At 48.7% G+C, this 21,768-nt stretch overlaps 1 protein-coding gene across 1 annotated transcript; it reads left to right on the top strand.

Annotated features, from left to right (window-relative positions):
• Window positions 1-8,714: 8,714 nt before the first annotated feature.
• Window positions 8,715-21,584, top strand: gnaz (guanine nucleotide binding protein (G protein), alpha z polypeptide; the record flags this gene model as incomplete). Its single annotated transcript, XM_084460176.1, has 2 exons — window positions 8,715-9,437; window positions 21,240-21,584. 2 exons carry the CDS (start codon window positions 8,715-8,717, stop codon window positions 21,582-21,584), a joined length of 1,068 nt encoding a protein of 355 aa, XP_084316302.1.
• Window positions 21,585-21,768: the final 184 nt, after the last annotated feature.

The raw sequence follows: 21,768 nt of genomic DNA, 5'->3' as shown, positions 1-21,768 counted from the left end.
TTTCTGAGTCAGCCTCCAAATGACGCAGTCACTCTCTATTGTCCCATCCACCAAATAATAAGAACAAACAGGGTAATTCACTCCTAAGCTCACCCACCATATCAAACCTTATTCTTTCCCTTCCTATCAGATCTGCCTTATTTACTGTTATAATATCAGTGGGAACTGGGTTGAGTTCTGAGAAAAGATTCCATCAGTTAACTGATTGCCTTCTGAGAAAGGAAAAAAGTGCTCTTATCTGATAAGTGGTTTCCTTTTTGTTCACACACCAGTGACCCGATTTACACCCATTAAAGCTGCAGTATGTAAGATTTTTGTAAGACTAAACATTTATATATTGCCTTATTGCTTGATAAATCGAAAGGGATACATGATTGAGCTCCTCTGTGAAAAACCTGTCTACAACTACTACTGATGTTTTGTTCTGTCACAGCAATTATCATAGTTATCATTTTGGCATGGAGTCAAAAACAAACAAATTATTTTTTTTATTTTTTTTAATAATTGAGTTTATCTACCAAAGAATCAATTATTATCCTATTTTGGATATAGCCGCTGGGGTTGGGTGGAATGGAGGGTGTGGTAGTACTGTAGATATGATTGGGGCTCTGTAAGCCCATTGGAAGCTACAGTATGAGAATTATGAGGACTATGCAGTGTTGAATGGTGATGAATCTCTCTGGAGTAATACCATACATACAGTACATACTGTACATACATTATTACTAATACAAATACTACCACTACTTCTAGAGCTTATGCTATTCTTCTCCTATGTACTGTAGAACACCCATATCAGAGCATTATTGGTTGTGTGTGTGTGTGTGTGTGTGTGTGTGTGTGTGTGTGTGTGTGTGTGTGTGCACAAGCGCACATTAAACCCCTGAGCATGATGCACGTTCCTTTGTGGAAATGAATGAGTTTAAATGTGATGTCTTCTTCAGTAATATGAATGTATGAAATGCCTTAAACGTTACTAATTTTATGTTCATAGTGTTTAATTCCCCGTATCTGAAAAGTAGAAGGGCCCCTCAGCACTTTCAATTCTGGAAATCCAGAAAAACGCACAATGACTCAATTGTCTGGAAAATATGCAATGTGCACCAGTCAGTTTATTGCTTGCATCTGACCATTGGGTTTCATTCCCCCTGTGTCTCATTGAGACGCTCGATCCAGCTGGAGTGCATTGTTCAAAGTGTACACTCAGCTAAAGAATTCCAAAGCACAGCTGTGTGACACTTCGCAGAGCTGGATTTCGTATATATATATATATATGAAATGAGAAGAAAAAAAATATATGAAATGAAAATTGGATGGGATAACTATGAGGATAATACTGATAGACTGCTAGATGACAGATAATATAGTAAATTGCAGTCTGGGAACCGTTAAATGTCCAGCTGACTGCCTTAGACTAGAATGAGGAACTGATTAGCACTGATAAGATACTGTCAAGTCAGTTTTATTTCTACATTTACAAACAGTGGCTGAACCAAAGTGCTGTACAGATAAAAGCAAAAGATATAAATACAAAAGCATAAGAACAGTGCAAATACAGATAAGTACAAAGACACAGACAAGTAAGGACAAGTGATTACAAGAATTCCAATGTACCTGTACCCATACTTGTTACACATGGCAAACAAACTTTCTATTCTATTCTATTCTATTCTATTCTAAATTGTACCCACAATGCACCTAAACTCGGTGTTAGCCTATGAGAATCCTAAAATTTGGAACAAGCACCAGAAGAGCTACTAAACACCTCAAGCTCTGAAGTCTGTGGATTTAGAAAGTGGACGGGCCCCTGAGGAGATCTATCTATCTATCTATCTATCTATCTATCTATCTATCTATCTATCTATCTATCTATCTATCTATCTATCTATCTATCTATCTATCTATCTATCTATCTATCTATCTATCTATCTATCTATCTATCTATCTATCTATCTATCTATCTATCTATCTATCTATCTATCTATCTATCTATCTATCTATCTATCTATCTATCTATCTATCTATCTATCTACAGTATCTATCTTTTGGTGGTCTTTACTTTCTCAGTGTGGCTGTAGACATTTAAAATGAAATAGCGTGTTCCTCTATGGACCCAGGCCGTGGAAGGGAAGTGACCAGTGAGCCGGTCGACTGTCCTCAGTGGTCTCAGTCTGCCAGAGGGCCAGAGCTGACCGGGTCTCTGGCAGCTATAGGAAGCCTCTCACCGCCCATGCGTCCGTCTGTGTGCGTCTATTCCCTGGGTGGATGAGCAAACTGAACATTCAGAGCATAAGCATTGTGCAGAGGTCCCTAAGGCCATAGGACAGAAACGCAGTCTACGTGAGGTTCGTGGAATACAGTGAGTAGAGAGAGAGAGGGGGGAATAGAGAGAGAGAGGAATAGAGAGAGAGAGGAAGAGAGAGAGAGGGATAGAGAGAGAGAGGGGAATAGAGAGAGAGAGGAATAGAGAGAGAGAGGGAGAGAGAGAGGGGGATAGAGAGAGAGGAATAGAGAGAGAGGAATAGAGAGAGAGAAGGAGAGAGAGAGAGGAATAGAGAGAGAGAGGGAGAGAGAGAGGGAGAGGGAGAGAGGGATAGAGAGAGAGAGGGAGGAAAGAGAGGTCGATAGAGAGTGTATGTGCGGGTGGGGGCTTGCTATACAGAATGGGACGCAGCCTCGGGTGAGACTGTGTGTGTGTGTGTGTGTGTGTGTGTGTGTGTGCGTAAGTGCAAACGCAAGAGAGATGGAACGGGCACGCGTGAGCCGACATCACTGCTAAGGGACTGAGGCGTATCGCAGCAAGTGACCGCTGTGCGTGCTGCTTTATGTAACGCCGTGCAGCAGTCATCAATAACACAGAGATGTTATTGAGCTTTTTTGTCAGAGGCTTACATAACATCCGTTTATGGCCACATTCTGCAGAAAGGGAGGATAGGGTGGTGACTCTGTACACTAGGTACTGTATAGGTCTTACCACCCCCCAACCCCCTCCCCCACCCCCCAGGGTAAACCTCAGCATGCAGTCACAATCACACACTCCTCCACCTGACTGAATGTTCCTATATTGTAGCCTACTGGATGTCCCACAGGCCATCTTGGCTACATCGCTGATATATAAATGATTGTATGTTTTGTTTTGTAACTCTTCTCTCCTGACACCACGTTTTTCTACTGTAGGTTTACTGTGCCTCGAGTGCCTAACCTGATTGCGCTCGAAATACAAGCTGTTATCCAAGCCGTTAACACACGCACATGGACACACACACACACACATATATAAATCATTATACTGTAGGTGAACAAAGTCCCCACCCGTGCTTTCCTCCTACCCTAAACATCACACCTTAACCTCTCATTCTGCACGGAGGCGTCTCCATGTCTAAAACATCATAGGGAGCCAATAAGAGAACGGCTGTGCCCCGAGGCTGCCTCATCACTACACATCACCTGCTGGCTCCCAGCTCCTCTAATTAAACCTCCTGCGTCGAAGTTTCATTCTCTCCCTCCAGCCTGGTGGCCTTACAACATGAAACGTGTCCAATATGTAACACAGGATTTGAGATAGCTTGTTACTGCAATGTTAAATCACGTCAATTACGTTGACACTTGATTGACTTACGTAATAAATAATTTACTTAGGCTTGTCCGAGGTCACGTGTACCATGACACAACCGCTGGGAAGGACGGGTTTTAAAGGATATGGACACTGAATTTCATGTTTAGCCCTATCCCTGGCTTCCCTGGCATGTATCTGACTAGTACAGGTTAAAATATTTCTGTTTTGTGCAGTACAGAGTTCTGTGTCAATAACGTTGGCGTGCCCAGTACTGATTTCATCGAACATACAACAGCCATCCCTTCACGCTGTAAACCTCCGCGAAATTCGGATTCGGATGAATTTCGCGGAGGTTTACAGCGTGAAGGGATGGCTGTTGTATGTTCGGTGAAATTACTACTGTTTACAAGTTACTGTTGTTTCGAAATGCAGATGCGAAATGACCTATGGTGTTTACAGGACGACTTCAGAGCTTGGTAAGCATAAATCATGTAATTCCTGAACTTGAAATCCACGTATATCATACTTTTTAGAGTTTTTCGAGTGTGACCATAGCTAGCAACGAGCCAGGGTACACGCGTCGACGTTATTGACACAGAACTCTGTATGGAACAAAACAGAAATATTTTAACCTGTACTAGTCAGATACATGCCAGGGAAGCCAGGAATAGGGCTAAACATGAAATTCAGTGTCCATATCCTTTAACTATACATTATTGGGTCCATGCCCAACGATAGGGGCGGAGCTATATGTTTTCACTCGTTTGTTCATCCGTTCGTTGTTTAGCAGGATTACACAAAAACCTTTCACGAAAACCTGTGGAGGGGTGTAGCTAACTTAGAACCTGTTACATTTAGGAGCGGTTCAGAATCACTGGGCGGATACTGTACATGAATTAGAAGAAAACATTTTGGCCATACAGTACTTGGACCATTTCGCTTCACTTCATCCTTATGTCTTCTTGGAGGCTGACTAAGCTGCCTGGTGGCTGAGCGGTTAAGGCGTGGCACTAGGGATTTTTTGTCTGGGGTTCGCATCCTGATGGAGATGTTCTTCTTTTTTAGAGAACATTGGCTCTTCGTTACAATGAAGAGTCAAATCAGCTTTAGATATCATCTTATATTATCAATATTATCTTATGTCTCTATGTCTGCCTGTCCAATCAGATGAGCCCAAGGCCAAGAGACTGACCCCTTTCCAATCTCAATAGTCTTTTGAGATAACATCCATACTGCATTGAGATACAGCTCCAGGGCTCTTCATGGCGAGACAATTGCAGTCTTGTAAGCATCTGCATACAGAAGAACCATCTCTGTTTTTATCATACAGAAGTCTCCATTGTATTAGAAATACATTATTATATACATAATGAGTTATTGCTTGGCTGCAATGGAACATTCTGAATTATTTTTTGCCTCTTTGACAGAAATCATTTACAATGCCAACCAAGAATCTAGAATTATTCCACCCTCAGAGGATTTAAATCACCTCTTAATCTAATGTGATTGACCTATTTCTAATGGCAATTCGGTGCGTTCAACAACCGTGACCAGAATAGCACATAATACACCAGGAACAGACTGTGACTATGTGTGCTCATTTCTAATAACAATCGTGATAGTAATTATTTGCAGCACGATAAATTAATAATGTGAGGTGAGCGAGGGTGGGGGAATGAGAGAGAGAGAGGGAGAGAGAGAGACCCAGAGTGACTGTGTGAGGGAAATGTGAGAGAGGGGGGTGGGTTGCGTGGTGAGTGCAGCTGGAGTCGTGAAGGAGAAGGGAGACAGTGACAGCATTGGTCTCACCCTGGCTATCGTTTTACCACGGTGCTCTCGATAAAACAAGGGCCACTGACAGGCCTCTCCCCAGTCCGGACACTCTTAAAGAGACACTCCCACCTCACAGAAAAGACGACCGGCACACTCTTAAAGAGACACCCCCACCTCACAGAAAGACTGCCTCACTCTTAAAGAGACACCCCCACCTCACAGAAAGACTGCCTCACTCTTAAAGAGACACCCCCACCTCACAGAAAGACTGTCTCACTCTTAAAGAGACACCCCCACCTCACAGAAAAGACGACCGGCACACTCTTAAAGAGACACTCCCACCTCACAGAAAAGACGACCGGCACACTCTTAAAGAGACACCCCCACCTCACAGAAAGACTGCCTCACTCTTAAAGAGACACTCCCACCTCACAGAAAAGACGACCGGCACACTCTTAAAGAGACACCCCCACCTCACAGAAAAGACGACCGGCACACTCTTAAAGAGACACCCCCACCTCATAGAAAGACTGCCTCACTCTTAAAGAGACACCCCCACCTCGCAGAAAAGACGACCGCCACACTCTTCGCACTACGTGATAAACAGCGCAGGCCTAATTCGACAACCACTCGATTGGAGTGTGTGTTGATGGAGGTGAGATGATAGGGTTAGAACTGTAGCCCACTTACTGTTGACAGGTCCAGGCAGCGTGGCATCACATGGTCTCAGCCTCTGACTAACACTCCAACATGGCCATTATCTCGGCCTAGCGAGACCAAGATCTGCAAACCTTTCGCCTCCTCTTGCCTCCGATGATTTTTGCCCTCAAACTATGTAAGCCGCATGCCTTATCGTCTCATCGAGGCAGTGGCCTACATCTTCAATTATCTGATTAACTTTAACCACCCAAAACAACATGCGGAGAAGGAGGGCAGTGTGATAAGTGAGATCTGGGCTACATACCAAAAATGAACTGGAATTTACCACAGAGCGACTCATTCATAGTCGCATGCTGTTGTTCAAGTAGAAAAATGCAACACGCCACTTCTTTAGCAATTACTTAGAAAGGCATTACCTCAGAGAGGCGAGCGCAGACATCATGCTGAAGTAGCACATTTTAAACAAGCTCACTTTATGTTCTCTCAGAACCAGTGATGTGCGGCTTTATAAACCGGTTTGGCTGGCTCAACATTTTGAAATGTGCCATTTGCCCAGGAACCCTACTCTCTCTCTCTCTCGCACACACACTCACTCTCTTTGTGTTACGTTCTGCTCGGGCTTTGTTCCGCCAGGCTTGTCCAGTCTTTCGAAGTGCGGATGTCTCTGACTGACAGCTTTGGGGAATGAGCGCTCACCCTAGCTGACAGGTCTGGGGAGAGTGCACGAATCTAGGCCACGGCATAATATCACATTTGTTACCTCAGCCAATAGCATACAGCCTGTGACAATGCCAAGTATTTATCAGAAAGCCCTCTGGCATCCACTGCTCTCAATATGCACTCTTGCACCCTCAATGCATCCAAATAAGACAAGACAACACGTTGACACGGTAGGTCACAATACATTCTATTCAGACTGCATCACCGTTATGAAACACATGTAAGGCTAAATCCTTACCCTTGTATTAAAACCATGTTCCACCCATCCTGCAAATGGTAATCTAATATTTCTCTGCGCATAACAAAACCGGTCAACAGCTGGTACAGTATGTTCAAACACACCTTGACGATCATTCATGAGTGTAGCACCTGCGCGGTGTGGAGGAGAGAGACCGGGCTTTGCAGTGGAATGAGAGAGCGAGAGGGACCTGCCACAGCTAGTTATTTTCCACTGTGATAGTAAATAAACATTCCGCCCGATATCAGTGTACGAGAGTGGCCCTGGCCGTACGGGGGGGGGGGGGGCAGAGGGCGGGTGGTGGGGGATGGGGGGGTTGGGGGACAGAGGGGGAGGGGGGGGCATTTACAGGGAAACACATTTATCCAGCGTCTGTTACCATTTCACACCCCTGGATACCTTTGTGTTTGCCACCGTGTGTGTTTGCTTCTCCATGTTTACCGAACACACGTGTGTGTGTGTGTGTGTGTGTGCGACTGTGTGTGTTTGCCTGCGACTGTGCGTCGGTGTACGTCGTGCGTGTGTTTGTGTGCGGGACTGGTTGCCTGATGCCTGGTGTGTGGTAGCCCTGGACTGCAGGTGTGTTAGGGGGAGGGGGATGGGGGTTTGACTGCCTGTCAGAAACAGAACGTGAAGAGGAAGTCAATAGGGATAGTGGTGTCATGGCAACGCTGGTCAGAGGGACAGGCCGAGTCTTCATATGAGACTGACTGAGCAAGAGAAAGTGTGTGTGCGCATTTCAGTATCTGCTATCGAGGTATAACCTTTCTGTGATCTTATGTGAAAGTAACAGTGTGTGTGTGTGTGTGTGTGTGTGTGTGTGTGTGTGTCTGTGTAACGTTACACTCAAAGTGTGTGTGCACAGTATATGTGTAAACAGTAACATTCCATGCGTGTGTGGGTGTTCATACTTCCTATCGCTGTGGGGCTCTCGTGCGTTTGTGCTGAGAGGTTCGGAAACCGTCTTCACCTCCGCTCAGATCCATCCTGACTCTTCGCTCGTGTCTCTCCTCTTCTTCCTCAGCTAGCAGACGCCAGCGGCGGGAGGAAGAGGAGAATCGAGCCACAGGACCGGAAGATACAAGCGGCCGGAACCGGGACTGCTGTGAATGACAGCTGCGGCGGCCGGGGACAGGGTGAGACGCTAGGAGAGCCATGAGGGAGGGCGAGGGCCATCTGTTGTTCCTAAGCACCGTCCCCGAACACTGTCTCTACTAGCGGGTCCCGTGCGCAACTCCCGGCCCCTCCCCCCGAACCAGCACCGTCCTCAGGGGGAGCCCCCTGATCGGACACCCCCCCCCTACCCCTCCTCCCACCCCCACCTCCCTCCACCCACCGCCAAACCCCTCGGGCCCCCCCGCGGCTTCACTCGGTCTAAGCCCCGGCGCCTGGGGTCAGCCGCCATGTCCTCCTGGTAGAGCTCTGCGCCAACGCCGGTCCCCGAAGAACGAACCGCCCCCGCCGCCCGCGAACGAGGACGATGACACGCCCCTGAGTCGCTCCCCTGCTCTGCTCCTGGTGCGACCTTCGCGTTCCCTCCGCACCCCAGAAGCTGCCGCTTCCTGTCCTTGCCGGGGACGCCGCCGCCCGCAGTATCGAAGACTCCCGACCCCGCCCTGACCTCCTTCTCGTCCTCCGCCCTCCGTCTCTCTCCTCCTCTCCTCTCCTTTCAACGTCTGCGTTGTTTTTTGTTTTTTTTTTAAGCCCGTGGCCCCGCCCTAAACGCGCGGTGCACCTCCCCCTCCGCTCACCACGGGGCAGACAACCATGGGGTGCCGGCAGAGCTCCGAGGAGAAGGAGGCGGGGCGACGCTCCCGGCGAATCGACCGCCACCTGCGCTCGGAGAGCCAGCGCCAGCGGCGTGAGATCAAGCTCCTCCTCCTGGGCACCAGCAACTCGGGCAAGAGCACCATCGTCAAGCAGATGAAGATCATCCACAGCGGCGGCTTCAACCTGGAGGCCTGCAAGGAGTACAAGCCCCTCATCCTCTACAACGCCATCGACTCGCTCACGCGCATCATCCGAGCCCTCGCCACCCTGAAGATCGACTTCCACAACGCCGACCGGGCCTACGACGCCGTCCAGCTGTTCGCCCTGACCGGGCCGGCAGAGAGCAAGGGGGAGATCACGGCGGAGCTGCTGGGGGTGATGAAGCGTCTGTGGGGCGATTCGGGCGTTCAGGAGTGCTTCCGGCGCTCCAACGAGTACCACCTGGAGGACAACACAGCCTACTACCTGAACGACCTGGACCGTATCTCCGCGGCTGAGTTCATCCCCACCGTCGAAGACATCCTGCGCTCGCGCGACATGACCACCGGCATCGTGGAGAACAAGTTCACCTTCAAGGAGCTCACCTTCAAGATGGTGGATGTGGGGGGCCAGCGTTCGGAGAGGAAGAAGTGGATCCACTGCTTCGAGGGAGTGACCGCCATCATCTTCTGCGTGGAGCTCAGCGGCTACGACCTGAAGCTCTACGAGGACAATCAGACGGTAAGGGCAGATGAATAGCCGCTACGGGGTCCCGCACACACACACACACACACACACACAAACACATACACACAAACACACACACACCCACAAACACATACACACAAACACACAAACACAAACACACACACACACACACTCACACACACACACATACACACACACGCACACATGCGCTCCCGCCTGCCTCACACACACACACACACATACACACACACACACACACACACACACACACACACACACAAACACACACACATCTGCCTCACACACACACACACACACACACACACACACACACACACACACACACACACACACACACACACATTTACATTACAAAACCAGCCCGCTGCTGTTCAAACACTGTCACATTATGCCAGTAGTGTTTTGTCAAGATATGCATGTTGCAGGAGAACCGTAGCTCTTTCCTCTTCACACCTTTCACAGTGAATTCAAACCTTTAATCACGGCCACACTTACCAGCAATGAACATCCGGAGAAACGTCATTTAGGAGAAAGACGTTATTGACCGCCTCTAGAATGGGTCTATTTAGGACCACTATGGTGGCAAATAAAGAAAACCAAATCCCCCCCCCCCTCAAAAAACGAATGCTACATCAAAAGTGTCCATAGAGGACATTCACACTGCCTGAAAATCGCTGTTGCAATCACTGCCCCATCCTGTGGAAGATTATATTTATAGACGGAGGGTTCACGATTGTGAGAGGCAATAAGAGGAGATAACACAGACACACGAGCCTGATATCATCCCTGCTGCGTCACCCCCCCCGTGACCCCCCCTCTCTCTGCAGCCTCCTCTCGCTGCCTCCTCACCTACAGTCATCACAACTCGCCGTGAAAGACAATGTCAGTTTTGCGGTATCAAATTCTCTGTCACATCCATTTGTACTTTAATGTTTCTCAATCTCCGAGAGTTTTTTGGTTTCAGTTCTTGAGTAAATTAGGAGCAGGTAGCGGGTACTGAGACGAGACACCGCTTTGAAGTTTGAAACCTTTTCCATTTCTGGTGCGCTTCTGATCTTTTAATTCATGTGTTAGTGCATGAAATCAATTACTTTTTGCCGGCTAAAAATAAACGGTGATGCGAAAAACGCAGTTGGGTGTTAATTGAGTTCACAGTGTTAGGGTGAGAGGGTGTACCTGTGAGAATTAACATCCTGTGAAAGCACAGGTGCAGGAAAAAAAGAGAGGAAGTGATGCCTGGAAGGGGGGAGTGGGGGAGGAAATCAGAGCCCCGCCCCTCCCTCCATCCATAGGGCCTCGACCAGAAGACATTATTTATGATGTAGGGCCAGGCGTGGTGGACTGTCCTTTAGAGGTCGACCGGTAAATCGGTTTGCCAATCTGTGCCGATAGGATGTCTTTAGAAGTATGGTTATGGGCTGAGCTGAGCTCCCATAGAGGCCGATGGCTGCTCGGCCTCCGCTCATTGCAAATAGACCGTTCTAGAACGATCTAGGCCCGATCCACCAAATCACACTTAAGGATGTTCCGTTTCATTTTCAATATGCTTTTTATCTATTAAAAAAATCTATATTGAATTAATTGAGAAGGATCTGGACCACAGCCACCCAGCAACTGACAAAAAGGAGTAGGCTACTTCATTTGAACTTGATTGAAGACCAAAATAAAGAAAAGGGGTGGTTTTAACAAAATGTTGTGGATATACAGTACAGTACAGTAGCCTCGTGGCAAGAAACATGCCAGGCCTGATCCCTCTGAGTTTTCATTACACTTTGCTTTTTAGCCTACGGTACGCTGGAGCTTGCTCGATCGTTTCGTTGAGAGAGGTCAGGGAAGAATTTTTACCGCTCACCTCTTCGGCCCCCAGGTGAACTGTTCTTTTGCTTCTCTCTGGAACATGTAGGGGTAGGATCTATGTACATCTTTCTATTGCTCTCTGTAAAGCGCATTGTGTTGTCTCTGCGTATGAAATGCGTTATACAAATACAGTTTGATTTGATTTGATTTTGATGATCCAGATTTATTTATTTATTTATTTAATTTATTTGACAGTGGCAATGCTTTTTTAAAATATATTTATTTATTATTAATTAATCAGGTATCTGCATTTTTTTTAATCAAACTATCGTTATTATATCAGCCTTTAAAAATCCACTACCAGTCGACCTCTACTGTCCTTATCTGTGAAATGTCTGGCCTCAACGTCTGGGCTTTTTCCAAGCCTGTGCACTTTCATGGTTTGAAAGATTCGTGGACTCGTGGAAGTATGGCGGGCAGGCGGGAGGCCAAGGGGCCGGCGGGGAGCAGGCAGGCCGAGAGGGAGGCGGGGAGGAAGTGAGGCAGGCAGGAAGAGAGGGAGACTGGAGGGATGGCGAGCCGCTGAATTAGATTGCTCGACGCGTTAAGGCTGGCCCAGACGCTCGATGGCTGGCCTGCAGCCTATCTCCCCCGCGCCACGCTTCCCCCTTCACCTCTCCTCCTCTCGCTGGGCCGACGCTGCTTTCCGTCGGATAACACTCCCCTCTTCCCTCTCTTTCTCTTACCCTCTCTCTTTCGCTCTCTCTGTCACTCTCTCTCGTTTACCCTCTCTCTTTCGCTCTCTCTGTCACTCTCTCTTTCTTTGTCCTTCTTTCTCAGTCTCTCTCTCCCTCTCTCATTTACCATTTCTCTTTCTCTTACCCTCTCTCTTTCGCTCTCTCTATCACTCTTTCTTTGTCCTTCTTTCTCGGTCTCTCTCTCCCTCTCTCTCTCTCTCATTTACCATCTCTCTTTCTCTTACCCTCTCTCTTTTGCTCTCTCTGTCACTCTTTCTTTGTCCTTCTTTCTCGGTCTCTCTCTACCTCTCTCTCTCTCTCTCTCTCTCTCTCTCTCTCTCGTGATTGGGTCTGGGCAGACTGTAATATTTGAGGTATTTCATTCGTGTGTGTGTCAGAGCAGAAATCTATCCATCACCGAAGGACGACTGTCAGACACGGAACAGCCGTGACGTCTTCGTCCAGACGGCACTATTTGTGTTTGTCTTCGTGGACGTGTGTGTGTTTGATGTACTCTGATTACCTCGGGAGAACTGACGGATCAGAAGAGACAGAGGTAGTTGGGTTTGGGGCTGAGAGACCAAATGAGGAGTAGAGGGGACAGGGGGACAGAGAGTTTTTTCGGGCTAGCGTTTCGGATACGGAGCAGAAAAAGCTGTCGTGAATGAGGCTCATGGTTAATGTAGTACACAGGGCCGAGCAATATCACTCCCACAAGTTATTAATCACTGTCATCTTTCAAGCCTGTGATGGACATCGTTAATGCTCACTGCACTGGTGGCTGTGTCTTTTGGATTAGAGAGCCAATGTGAGCTTTGTCCAATCACAGACAATGTGATCAATCAACAGCAAACAGAAAGTGATCATATGATGTGAATGCAATTATAGAGTTTACTGGGTAAATTTAGGTCACAGCTTCCCCCAAGGAAGGGAGGGGAAGAGAGGGTGGGTGTTGGTGGTGCTGGTTTGTGGTGGTGGTTTAAGGTGTTGGTAGTGATTTGGGGTGTTGGTGGTGGTCGTGGTGGTTTGGGGTGTTGGTGTTGGTGATGTTGGTTTGCGGTGGTGGTAGTGGTTTGGGGTGTTGATGGTGATGATGCTGGTTTGCAGTGGTGGTGGTGGTGGTGGTGGTGGTGGTAGTGGTTTGGGGTGTTGATGGTGGAGGTTTGGGGTATTGGTGGTGGTCATTTGGGCTGGTGGTGGTGGTGGTGGTGGTGGTGGTGACTTGGGGTGTTGATGGTGGTGGTTTAGGGTATTAGTGGTGGTGGTTTCGGGCGTTGGTGGTTTTGGGTGTTGGTGGTGGTCATTTGGGGTGGTGGTGGTGGTGGTTTGGGGTATTAGTGGTGGGGGTGTGGGGTGGTGGTAATTTGGGCGGTGGTCTTGGTGGTAGTGGTGTTGGTGGTGGGGTGTTGGTGGTGGTTTGGGGTGTTGGAAGTGGTTTGGGGTGTTGGTGGTGGTTTAGGGTGTTGGTGGTGGTTTGGGGTGTTGGTGGAGGTTGGGGGTGTTGGTGGAGGTTGGGGGTGTTGGTGGTGGTTTGGGGTGCTGGTGGTGGTTTGGGGTGCTGGTGGAGGTTGGGGGTGCTGGTGGTGGTTTAGGGTGCTGGTGGAGGTTGGGGGTGTTGGTGGAGGTTGGGGGTGTTGGTGGTGGTTTGGGGTGCTGGTGGTGGTTTAGGGTGCTGGTGGAGGTTGGGGGTGTTGGTGGTGGTTTAGGGTGCTGGTGGTGGTTTAGGGTGTTGGTGGATGTTGGGGGTGTTGGTGGTGGTTTGGGGTGTTGGTGGTGGTTTAGGGTGTTGGTGGTGGTTTAGGGTGTTGGTGGTGGTTTAGGGTGTTGGTGGATGTTGGGGGTGTTGGTGGTGGTTTAGGGTGTTGGTGGTGGTTTAGGGTGTTGGTGGTGGTTTGGGGTGTTGGTGGATGTTGGGGGTGTTGGTGGTGGTTTAGGGTGTTGGTGGTGGTTTAGGGTGTTGGTGGTGGTTTGGGGTGTTGGTGGTGGTTTAGGGTGTTGGTGGATGTTGGGGGTGTTGGTGGTGGTTTGGGGTGTTGGTGGTGGTTTAGGGTGTTGGTGGATGTTGGGGGTGTTGGTGGTGGTTTAGGGTGTTGGTGGTGGTTTGGGGTGTTGGTGGTGGTTTAGGGTGCTGGTGGATGTTGGGGGTGTTGGTGGTGGTTTAGGGTGTTGGTGGTGGTTTGGGGTGTTGGTGGTGGTTTAGGGTGTTGGTGGATGTTGGGGGTGTTGGTGGTGGTTTAGGGTGTTGGTGGTGGTTTAGGGTGTTGGTGGTGGTTTAGGGTGGTGGTGGTGGTTGGGGTGTTGGTGGTGGTTTAGGGTGCTGGTGGTGGTTGGGGGTGTTGGTGGTGGTTTGGGGTGCTGGTGGATGTTGGGGGTGTTGGTGGTGGTTGGGGGTGTTGGTGGTGGTTTAGGGTGTTGGTGGTGGTTTAGGGTGTTGGTGGTGGTTGGGGGTGTTGGTGGTGGTTTGGGGTGCTGGTGGATGTTGGGGGTGTTGGTGGTGGTTGGGGGTGTTGGTGGTGGTTTAGGGTGTTGGTGGTGGTTTAGGGTGTTGGTGGAGGTTGGGGGTGTTGGTGGTGGTTTGGGGTGTTGGTGGTGGTTTAGGGTGTTGGTGGTGGTTTGGGGTGTTGGTGGATGTTGGGGGTGTTGGTGGTGGTTTGGGGTGTTGGTGGTGGTTTGGGGTGTTGGTGGTGGTTGGGGGTGTTGGTGGTGGTTTAGGGTGTTGGTGGATGTTGGGGGTGTTGGTGGAGGTTGGGGGTGTTGGTGGTGGTTTGGGGTGTTGGTGGAGATTGGGGGTGTTGGTGGTTGTTGGGGGTGTTGGTGGATGTTGGGGGTGTTGGTGGAGGTTGGGGGTGTTGGTGGTGGTTGGGGGTGTTGGTGGAGGTTTGGGGTGTTGGTGGTGGTTGGGGGTGTTGGTGGAGGTTTGGGGTGTTGGTGGTGGTTTAGGGTGTTGGTGGAGGTTGGGGGTGTTGGTGGTGGTTTGGGGTGTTGGTGGTGGTTTAGGGTGTTGGTGGAGGTTGGGGGTGTTGGTGGTGGTTTGGGGTGTTGGTGGAGGTTGGGGGTGTTGGTGGATGTTGGGGGTGTTGGTGGTGGTTTGGGGTGTTGGTGGTGGTTTGGGGTGTTGGTGGTGGTTGGGGGTGTTGGTGGTGGTTGGGGGTGTTGGTGGATGTTGGGGGTGTTGGGGGTGGTTTGGGGTGTTAGTGGTGGTTTAGGGTGTTGGTGGTGGTTTGGGGTGTTGGTGGTGGTTGGGGGTGTTGGTGGTGTTGGGGGTGTTGGTGGATGTTGGGGGTGTTGGTGGTGGTTGGGGTGTTGCTGGAGGTTGGGGGTGTTGGTGGTGGTTTAGGGTGTTGGTGGATGTTGGGGGTGTTGGTGGTGGTTTGGGGTGTTGGTGGTGGTTGGGGGTGTTGGTGGTGGTTTGGGGTGTTGGTGGTGGTTTAGGGTGTTGGTGGTGGTTGGGGGTGTTGGTGGTGGTTTGGGGTGTTGGTGGTGGTTTAGGGTGTTGGTGGTGGTTGGGGGTGTTGGTGGTGGTTGGGGGTGTTGGTGGTGGTTGGGGGTGTTGGTGGATGTTGGGGGTGTTGGTGGTGGTTGGGGTGTTGGTGGAGGTTGGGGGTGTTGGTGGTGGTTTAGGGTGTTGGTGGATGTTGGGGGTGTTGGTGGATGTTGGGGGTGTTGGTGGATGTTGGGGGTGTTGGTGGTGGTTTAGGGTGTTGGTGGTGGTTTAGGGTGTTGGTGGTGGTTTAGGGTGTTGGTGGTGGTTGGGGTGTTGGTGGATGTTGGGGGTGTTGGTGGTGGTTTGGGGTGTTGGTGGTGGTTTAGGGTGTTGGTGGTGGTTGGGGGTGTTGGTGGTGGTTTGGGGTGTTGGTGGTGGTTTAGGGTGTTGGTGGAGGTTGGGGGTGTTGGTGGTGGTTGGGGTGGGGTTGGTTGGGGTGACGGTTTCTCTGTCAGCACTAGACAGGTTTAGATATGCAGATGACCTTTGAGCATCAATAGCCTAAATGCTTTTATGAAACCAGCTAAAAATTAACTGTCCCTTCATACACAAGCACAGCGCTGCTATGGCACGGCTGTCATTTATTAGGGAGGATATCTTGGAGTGAAAAAATTGCAGTCGAGTAATTTTTTTTTGCCCACCAACCCCGTTCATTCCCTGATGCATTTTTCCTGTCCCGTCCCTGTCTTCATAATGAGCCGGTTGCTATGGCTACAGTTGCCTAGCAACAGAGCAGTCAAACGCTCCTAATCCATGGCTGTTGACAGTGCGCCGTGGACGGGTGCGGGGAGGGGAGGGGAGAGGGGGATGAAACAGACAGCGCCGCTGAAGGGAATTGATATGAGGTGCTCGCGTGTACGTCTGTGTGTTCCTCCGTGTGTGTGTGTGCGTGCGATTGTATGTTTGTATGCGGCAGGGAGGACTGAGGAGCTGCATTGGATGCTGTGTGTATGTGAGGTGAGTGTAAATTATCACTGTGTGTTGGTAGTCTGGTGCACAGGGGACCGACATTTAGAGCACGAAACGCCTGCCATTAGTGATTGATGGTGCGGCGCAGTTAAGTGTTAGGCCATGGGCATTCTAGGGGCCAGTGTTGGCATCAATTCCATCTCAATGTTGGTGGCTTGAAATAGCACATCAATCACCTGTAACTGGAATTTATTTTACATTATTTTTTGCCACGTTGAATAAAGGGCTTTGCGTCTGGAAATTACTTCCAGAATTGACAAAGTCAGAGCTAAGGCTGAACCAAGAGTTCTTTTAACGTTTAATTTTCCTTCAGCGGATCTCAACAGATTAAATCCAACTGACCAGGGACTCAGTGAGCCTTCCAATTAAGACACCTTTTGAGGTTAATGAAATCTAGCATCCTTGACAAATGTGTAGATTGTATACCAGTGACATTAAAATGGTTGAAGCCTCTAAAATTAATCAAAAAGGTTCTTCAATTCAATCTATGTAGGTTAAATTAAATGTTGCTTGCATGCTTCTCATTTAATTGAATCTCACAGAGCCCAGAGATTTTGATTCAATGAGGTGGAGTTGAGAGCAGTGTTCAGAGAGAGGAGGCAGATAGAAGGCAGAGAAAGAAAGATTGAAATAGAGTGGTAGATAGTTATATATACTGTAGGGATGCACCGACTGCAAAATTCTGGGCCGATGCCGATGTTTAAAATAACAATCCAGCCGATGGCCGATGCCGATGGCCGATGTTTATTTTATCTTTATTCCCCCCTTTGTGAAATTAAGTGAAATTAAGTGTTTGGTTCCAAAACGCCAATTTTTATTTCACTTTAATTTGAAAGCAAACTACACGTGCGTTTGCGGCATTACATCACGGATCTTCTCCGAATCTGCAACTGGGTAGGCTACGTTTTGCAACAAAAAAAATAGTAATTGTTGCGACATAACATCGGCCACTACCATCGGTGAATGTCATTTTATTTGCCGATGGGCCGATAGCAGTCAACAAGGCCAACATCGGTCGATGCCGATGTTCGGCCGATGCATCGGTGCATCCCTAATATGCTGTATATAGAGAATAAGGAGTGACTATCATAAAAGGTATTATGATATTATTGCAAAACACAGAGAGAGATAGAGGAAGAGAGGAAGAGAGAGAGAGAGAGAGAGAGAGAGAGAGAGAGAGAGAGAGAGATTACCTCAATTAATAGCAGTGCATGTGTACAAACAGCCCCTTCTTTGTGACAGTTATACTGTAAGGTACTGCCGTCTGAATTGAACCTTAATGAAGCGAATCGAATTTCAGAGGGGTGGCTCCTCACTTGAGCGATTCCTATTTACTGGAAACAAAGCATTAACTCAGGGTTGGACCTCCTCATTAATACTTAAGCTTAATTAAGGCTTGTGTGTCTTGAGTGCACATGGAAAGGGGGCACTGCTGGGAGGCCAGGGAAAAGGGAGTGTGTGTTGTGTGTGTGTGTGTGTGTGTGTGTGTGTGTGTGTGTGTGTGTGTGTGTGTGTGAGAAGAGGAGGTGGGGGGGGGTCTTCACACTGAGTGCTCCTACCGCAGCGAGAGCGGTCGTTCTATAGGAGTGATGGGGCCGGCAGATGAGGAGGCTCCCAGCGCGCAGTTTGCCGTCTCCTGCCGTCCCCTGGTCGCCGTGGGGCTCCTGAGCACCCTGAGACCATGGAGGGAGTCAGTGGGCTTTGACCTTATCAAGGGAGCAGTCTTTAGGGTCCTGAGAAAAAGAACTCCCGTTTCACACCAGCGGTCTACTGAGAGATGCTTTAGATCTCTAAATCCATGCATCCGCACCAGGGCTCACCAGCTCAGTGGCCTAGTGGTTAGAGCGTCCGCCCTGAGATTGTGAGGTTGGGGGTTCGATCCCCGGCCGAGTCATACCAAAGACTATTAAAATGGTACCCGATGCCTCCAGCATCAAAGGTTGGGTTGGGGGTAAGTTCCTGAGAAATACTAGCGTCATGTCACGAGTACACAAGTACACGTGCTGCCTCCTGCTAAGGAATAATGAGATGGGATCCTGCCCTATAGGCCTCTAGGCTCGAGAACCATTGGTTTTCAAGGGTACTTACTGACATGAAGTCTCACAGAACCAATACTGGAGTGTAGAGCTTGTTCATTTTGTAGGCCACTTAAATCAAGCACAAGTGGTTGATACTATATAATTATCATGTGAAGGGGTACAATGTGTACGTATTGTACATGGCGAACACAACTAATGTAGATATGACCATCGTCCAGTGGCTTGGCTCTTGACCATCGCAAGACAGTGCCATGTCATGTCATTAGAAACCTCTCCTGTTAGAATAGTTAATGGTGACATTGTTAGTTACAGCACCTTTACATTTTATAACTACAGTACATACATATTTCACTGTCTGCGTGTTTTCCTCTTTTCAGAGCAGGTCTTGTGTTTCGCTCAGAGCACCATGGTGCCGTGTGTAACCTTTTAAACAGCAGACCAGTATTCCAACTGGCATCTTCCCTCAGTCACAAGCTACTGAATACATACCACATGCCTGCAGCCTCCCTAGTCCCGCCCACAGTACACGCACACACACGCACGCACACACATACATACACACGCACGCACATGCATACACACACACACGCACGCACATACACACGCACACACACACACACACACACACACACACACACACACACACACACACACACAAACAAACACACACATACACTCACACGGTGCTTTACTCAGGCTACAGTGAAATTCTGGCACAGAAGATTGTCATATTATTGGGCCACATGTTTTGCCGACCTAAAAGAGACTGAACTGCTTAAAAGGAAGGTGAGATCATGCATGACAGCTTTACTCGGCATACGCATCGATACTGATGTCAGTCAGACTGTTAATCTTTTCACATTTGGTTGCACCAACTGCCTAGAACTTCAGAGTTCAAAGCATGATTCACTGCACAATCAACAATTGCTTTTCTTGTCTCTCTTCTACTAGTTCCCTTGAAACAAACCACCCCTCCCAGCAACATCTGGATCTGTTTCTAAACAGTGTCTTAGGGAACTCTCATTCATTTTGCATTTAATAATCAGTCAATTGGAAATGTGTTTAGGGATATAAAAGCATTTTGGAGCACGTGATACGGATCGCTATCATGTAGCCCTTTTGGCTACAACTCCCTGAGAGTCTTGAGAGAACTGGCTTCCATTCAGGAATTTTGGAAAACATTGTTGGAGGAAAATAAAAGGTATCCTCAGGCTTTGGATAAAGCACAGCTGACAAGCTTGGTATGGTGGTGACAACATCTCTGGGCTTTCAGGAGATTTCTCACCGTGTGCTTTCAACAAAGACAAACATAAAAGCATACTTTATTAGTCACGCGGTAAAGATACCAACACGTACGTGCAATGGCCAGCGCAAACAGTAAGCGTGAGACACGCACGAGGACCAATCCAAGCGCTCCTGCCTGTCTTCGTCAGGGACGGACAGCGTTTGATCTACAAATACCAAATAAAGTTTGATTTGATTTGATCTGTTCTTCTGCATGTTTTTTGTATTGGGTTCTTTATGCTGGAAACCCTCGCAGACACAGGGAAAACATGCAAACTCCACACAGAAAGGCCCCGGGGGAAGTGGCCCCTGGGTTCGCGAACTCGACCCCCGGTGCCGACATTGTCCCAAGCGACGTCACACCCAGGACCTTCTTGCTGTGGGGCAACAACGCTACGTTCTGTGTCACCATGCGGCTAAATCCATCATAGTGATGGCAGATCGATGAGATAGTGTCAGTGCTTCAGGGAAAGGTAATGTTGTGTTTGTGCTGCCGTGGCTTAGGCAGTTGGGGTTGAGTGAATATGCAATCATGAACACAGGTTAGGGGTTTAGGGCTGTGTTCAGCCTAGCTATGCAGTAATGTGGTATGTTCTGCCATTGAGTTCATCTGTGCGCAGTCACACATTGTTTTCTGTAAGTGGCCACTTCCCTCTTGGACATACCCTCTTGTGCAGTCATATACTTGCTGTGCTAATAACAAACATTTCATATCCATCAATTTATCAATTTAATATCATACCATGTCACATTTCTGTTTGGAGTTTGTGAGCTCCAGTCCAGTAATTGTTCCGTCTTGTCTTGTAGACATGGGAGAGTGGGAGAAGACGCGGGGGGGTGTGCGCTCTGCTTTTGTAGGGTTATGAGAGTTCAACTTTAGCTGACTGAGTCTCCAGTCCCTGTTTACAAAATAGAGAAACCACGCCTTTGCCTAGTCCAGGGGGCACGGTGGACGCGCGTAGCGTGACTCGCACGTCACACTTCTTTCTACATTCGCTTTCATCTTTAGGGTCAAAGCGTGCGCTAATTGTAGCGTGCAGTTGCTGCTATGTAGCTGTAACTGACATTCTTTAGCTGTTAAGAAGAGAGATGGACTTGGCTGGTAATGCAGAAGAGTGTGTTATTGGGGTCCGGTGTGATCGGATAGCTGTCTCCATTTTGATCTCTACACATATGTCTCTACACACCAGGGGCCATATTTCCCTGGTGTAGCTCAATGAAAAAACAGACGGTAAAAACAATGAAACGCTGTACCTGAAATCAAGCATAAAGCACCTGGAATAAATATCTGTAACAGCATGTCTGACTCCACATTTTAGAATTGTTTAGAGAAATCATCATAATTCCCCAACAAAGTATTTTGAATAGACTTTGCCTCGATTGGACCAACTTTGCTCCGGCAAAATAGGATGCAGTTCTCATTTTTATCAAGTCTCTTTACGAGTGTATCAATTTCTAGTCTCTTCTCTCTTTGTCCCCTTTCCTCTCTGTCTCTGCCCCTTAGAGTCGCATGGCGGAGAGCCTGCGTCTGTTTGACTCCATCTGCAACAACAACTGGTTCACCAACACCTCGCTCATCCTCTTCCTCAACAAGAAGGACCTGCTGGCTGAGAAGATCAAGCGCATCCCGCTGACCGTCTGCTTCGCCGACTACAAGGGCCAGAACACCTACGAGGAGGCGGCCGTCTACGTCCAGCGGCAGTTTGAGGACCTCAACCGCAACAAGGAGACCAAGGAGATCTACTCGCACTTCACCTGCGCCACTGACACCAGCAACATCCAGTTTGTGTTCGACGCCGTCACGGACGTGATCATCCAGAACAATCTGAAGTACATTGGGCTGTGCTAGGGCCGGGAACGGGGCAGGGGCTTGTGGGGATGGTGGGCTGCTTTGGCAGCAGACAAGCCGGTCACTAGGTTGAAAAAAGCAAAATGCCTGCCTGCTTGCCTGTCTGTCCGTCTCTGGGGGCAGGTACAGCAGAGAACTGCAAGAGGGCTGAGGGGTTGAGATAGAAGGATAGGTCATAGGTCAT

Source organism: Borostomias antarcticus (assembly GCF_949987555.1).
Source record: "Borostomias antarcticus genome assembly, chromosome: 2".
Classification (NCBI taxonomy): domain Eukaryota; kingdom Metazoa; phylum Chordata; class Actinopteri; order Stomiiformes; family Stomiidae; genus Borostomias; species Borostomias antarcticus.
Note: the sequence above shows the minus strand (reverse complement) of the source record. Positions and strands in the feature narration are given on the sequence as shown.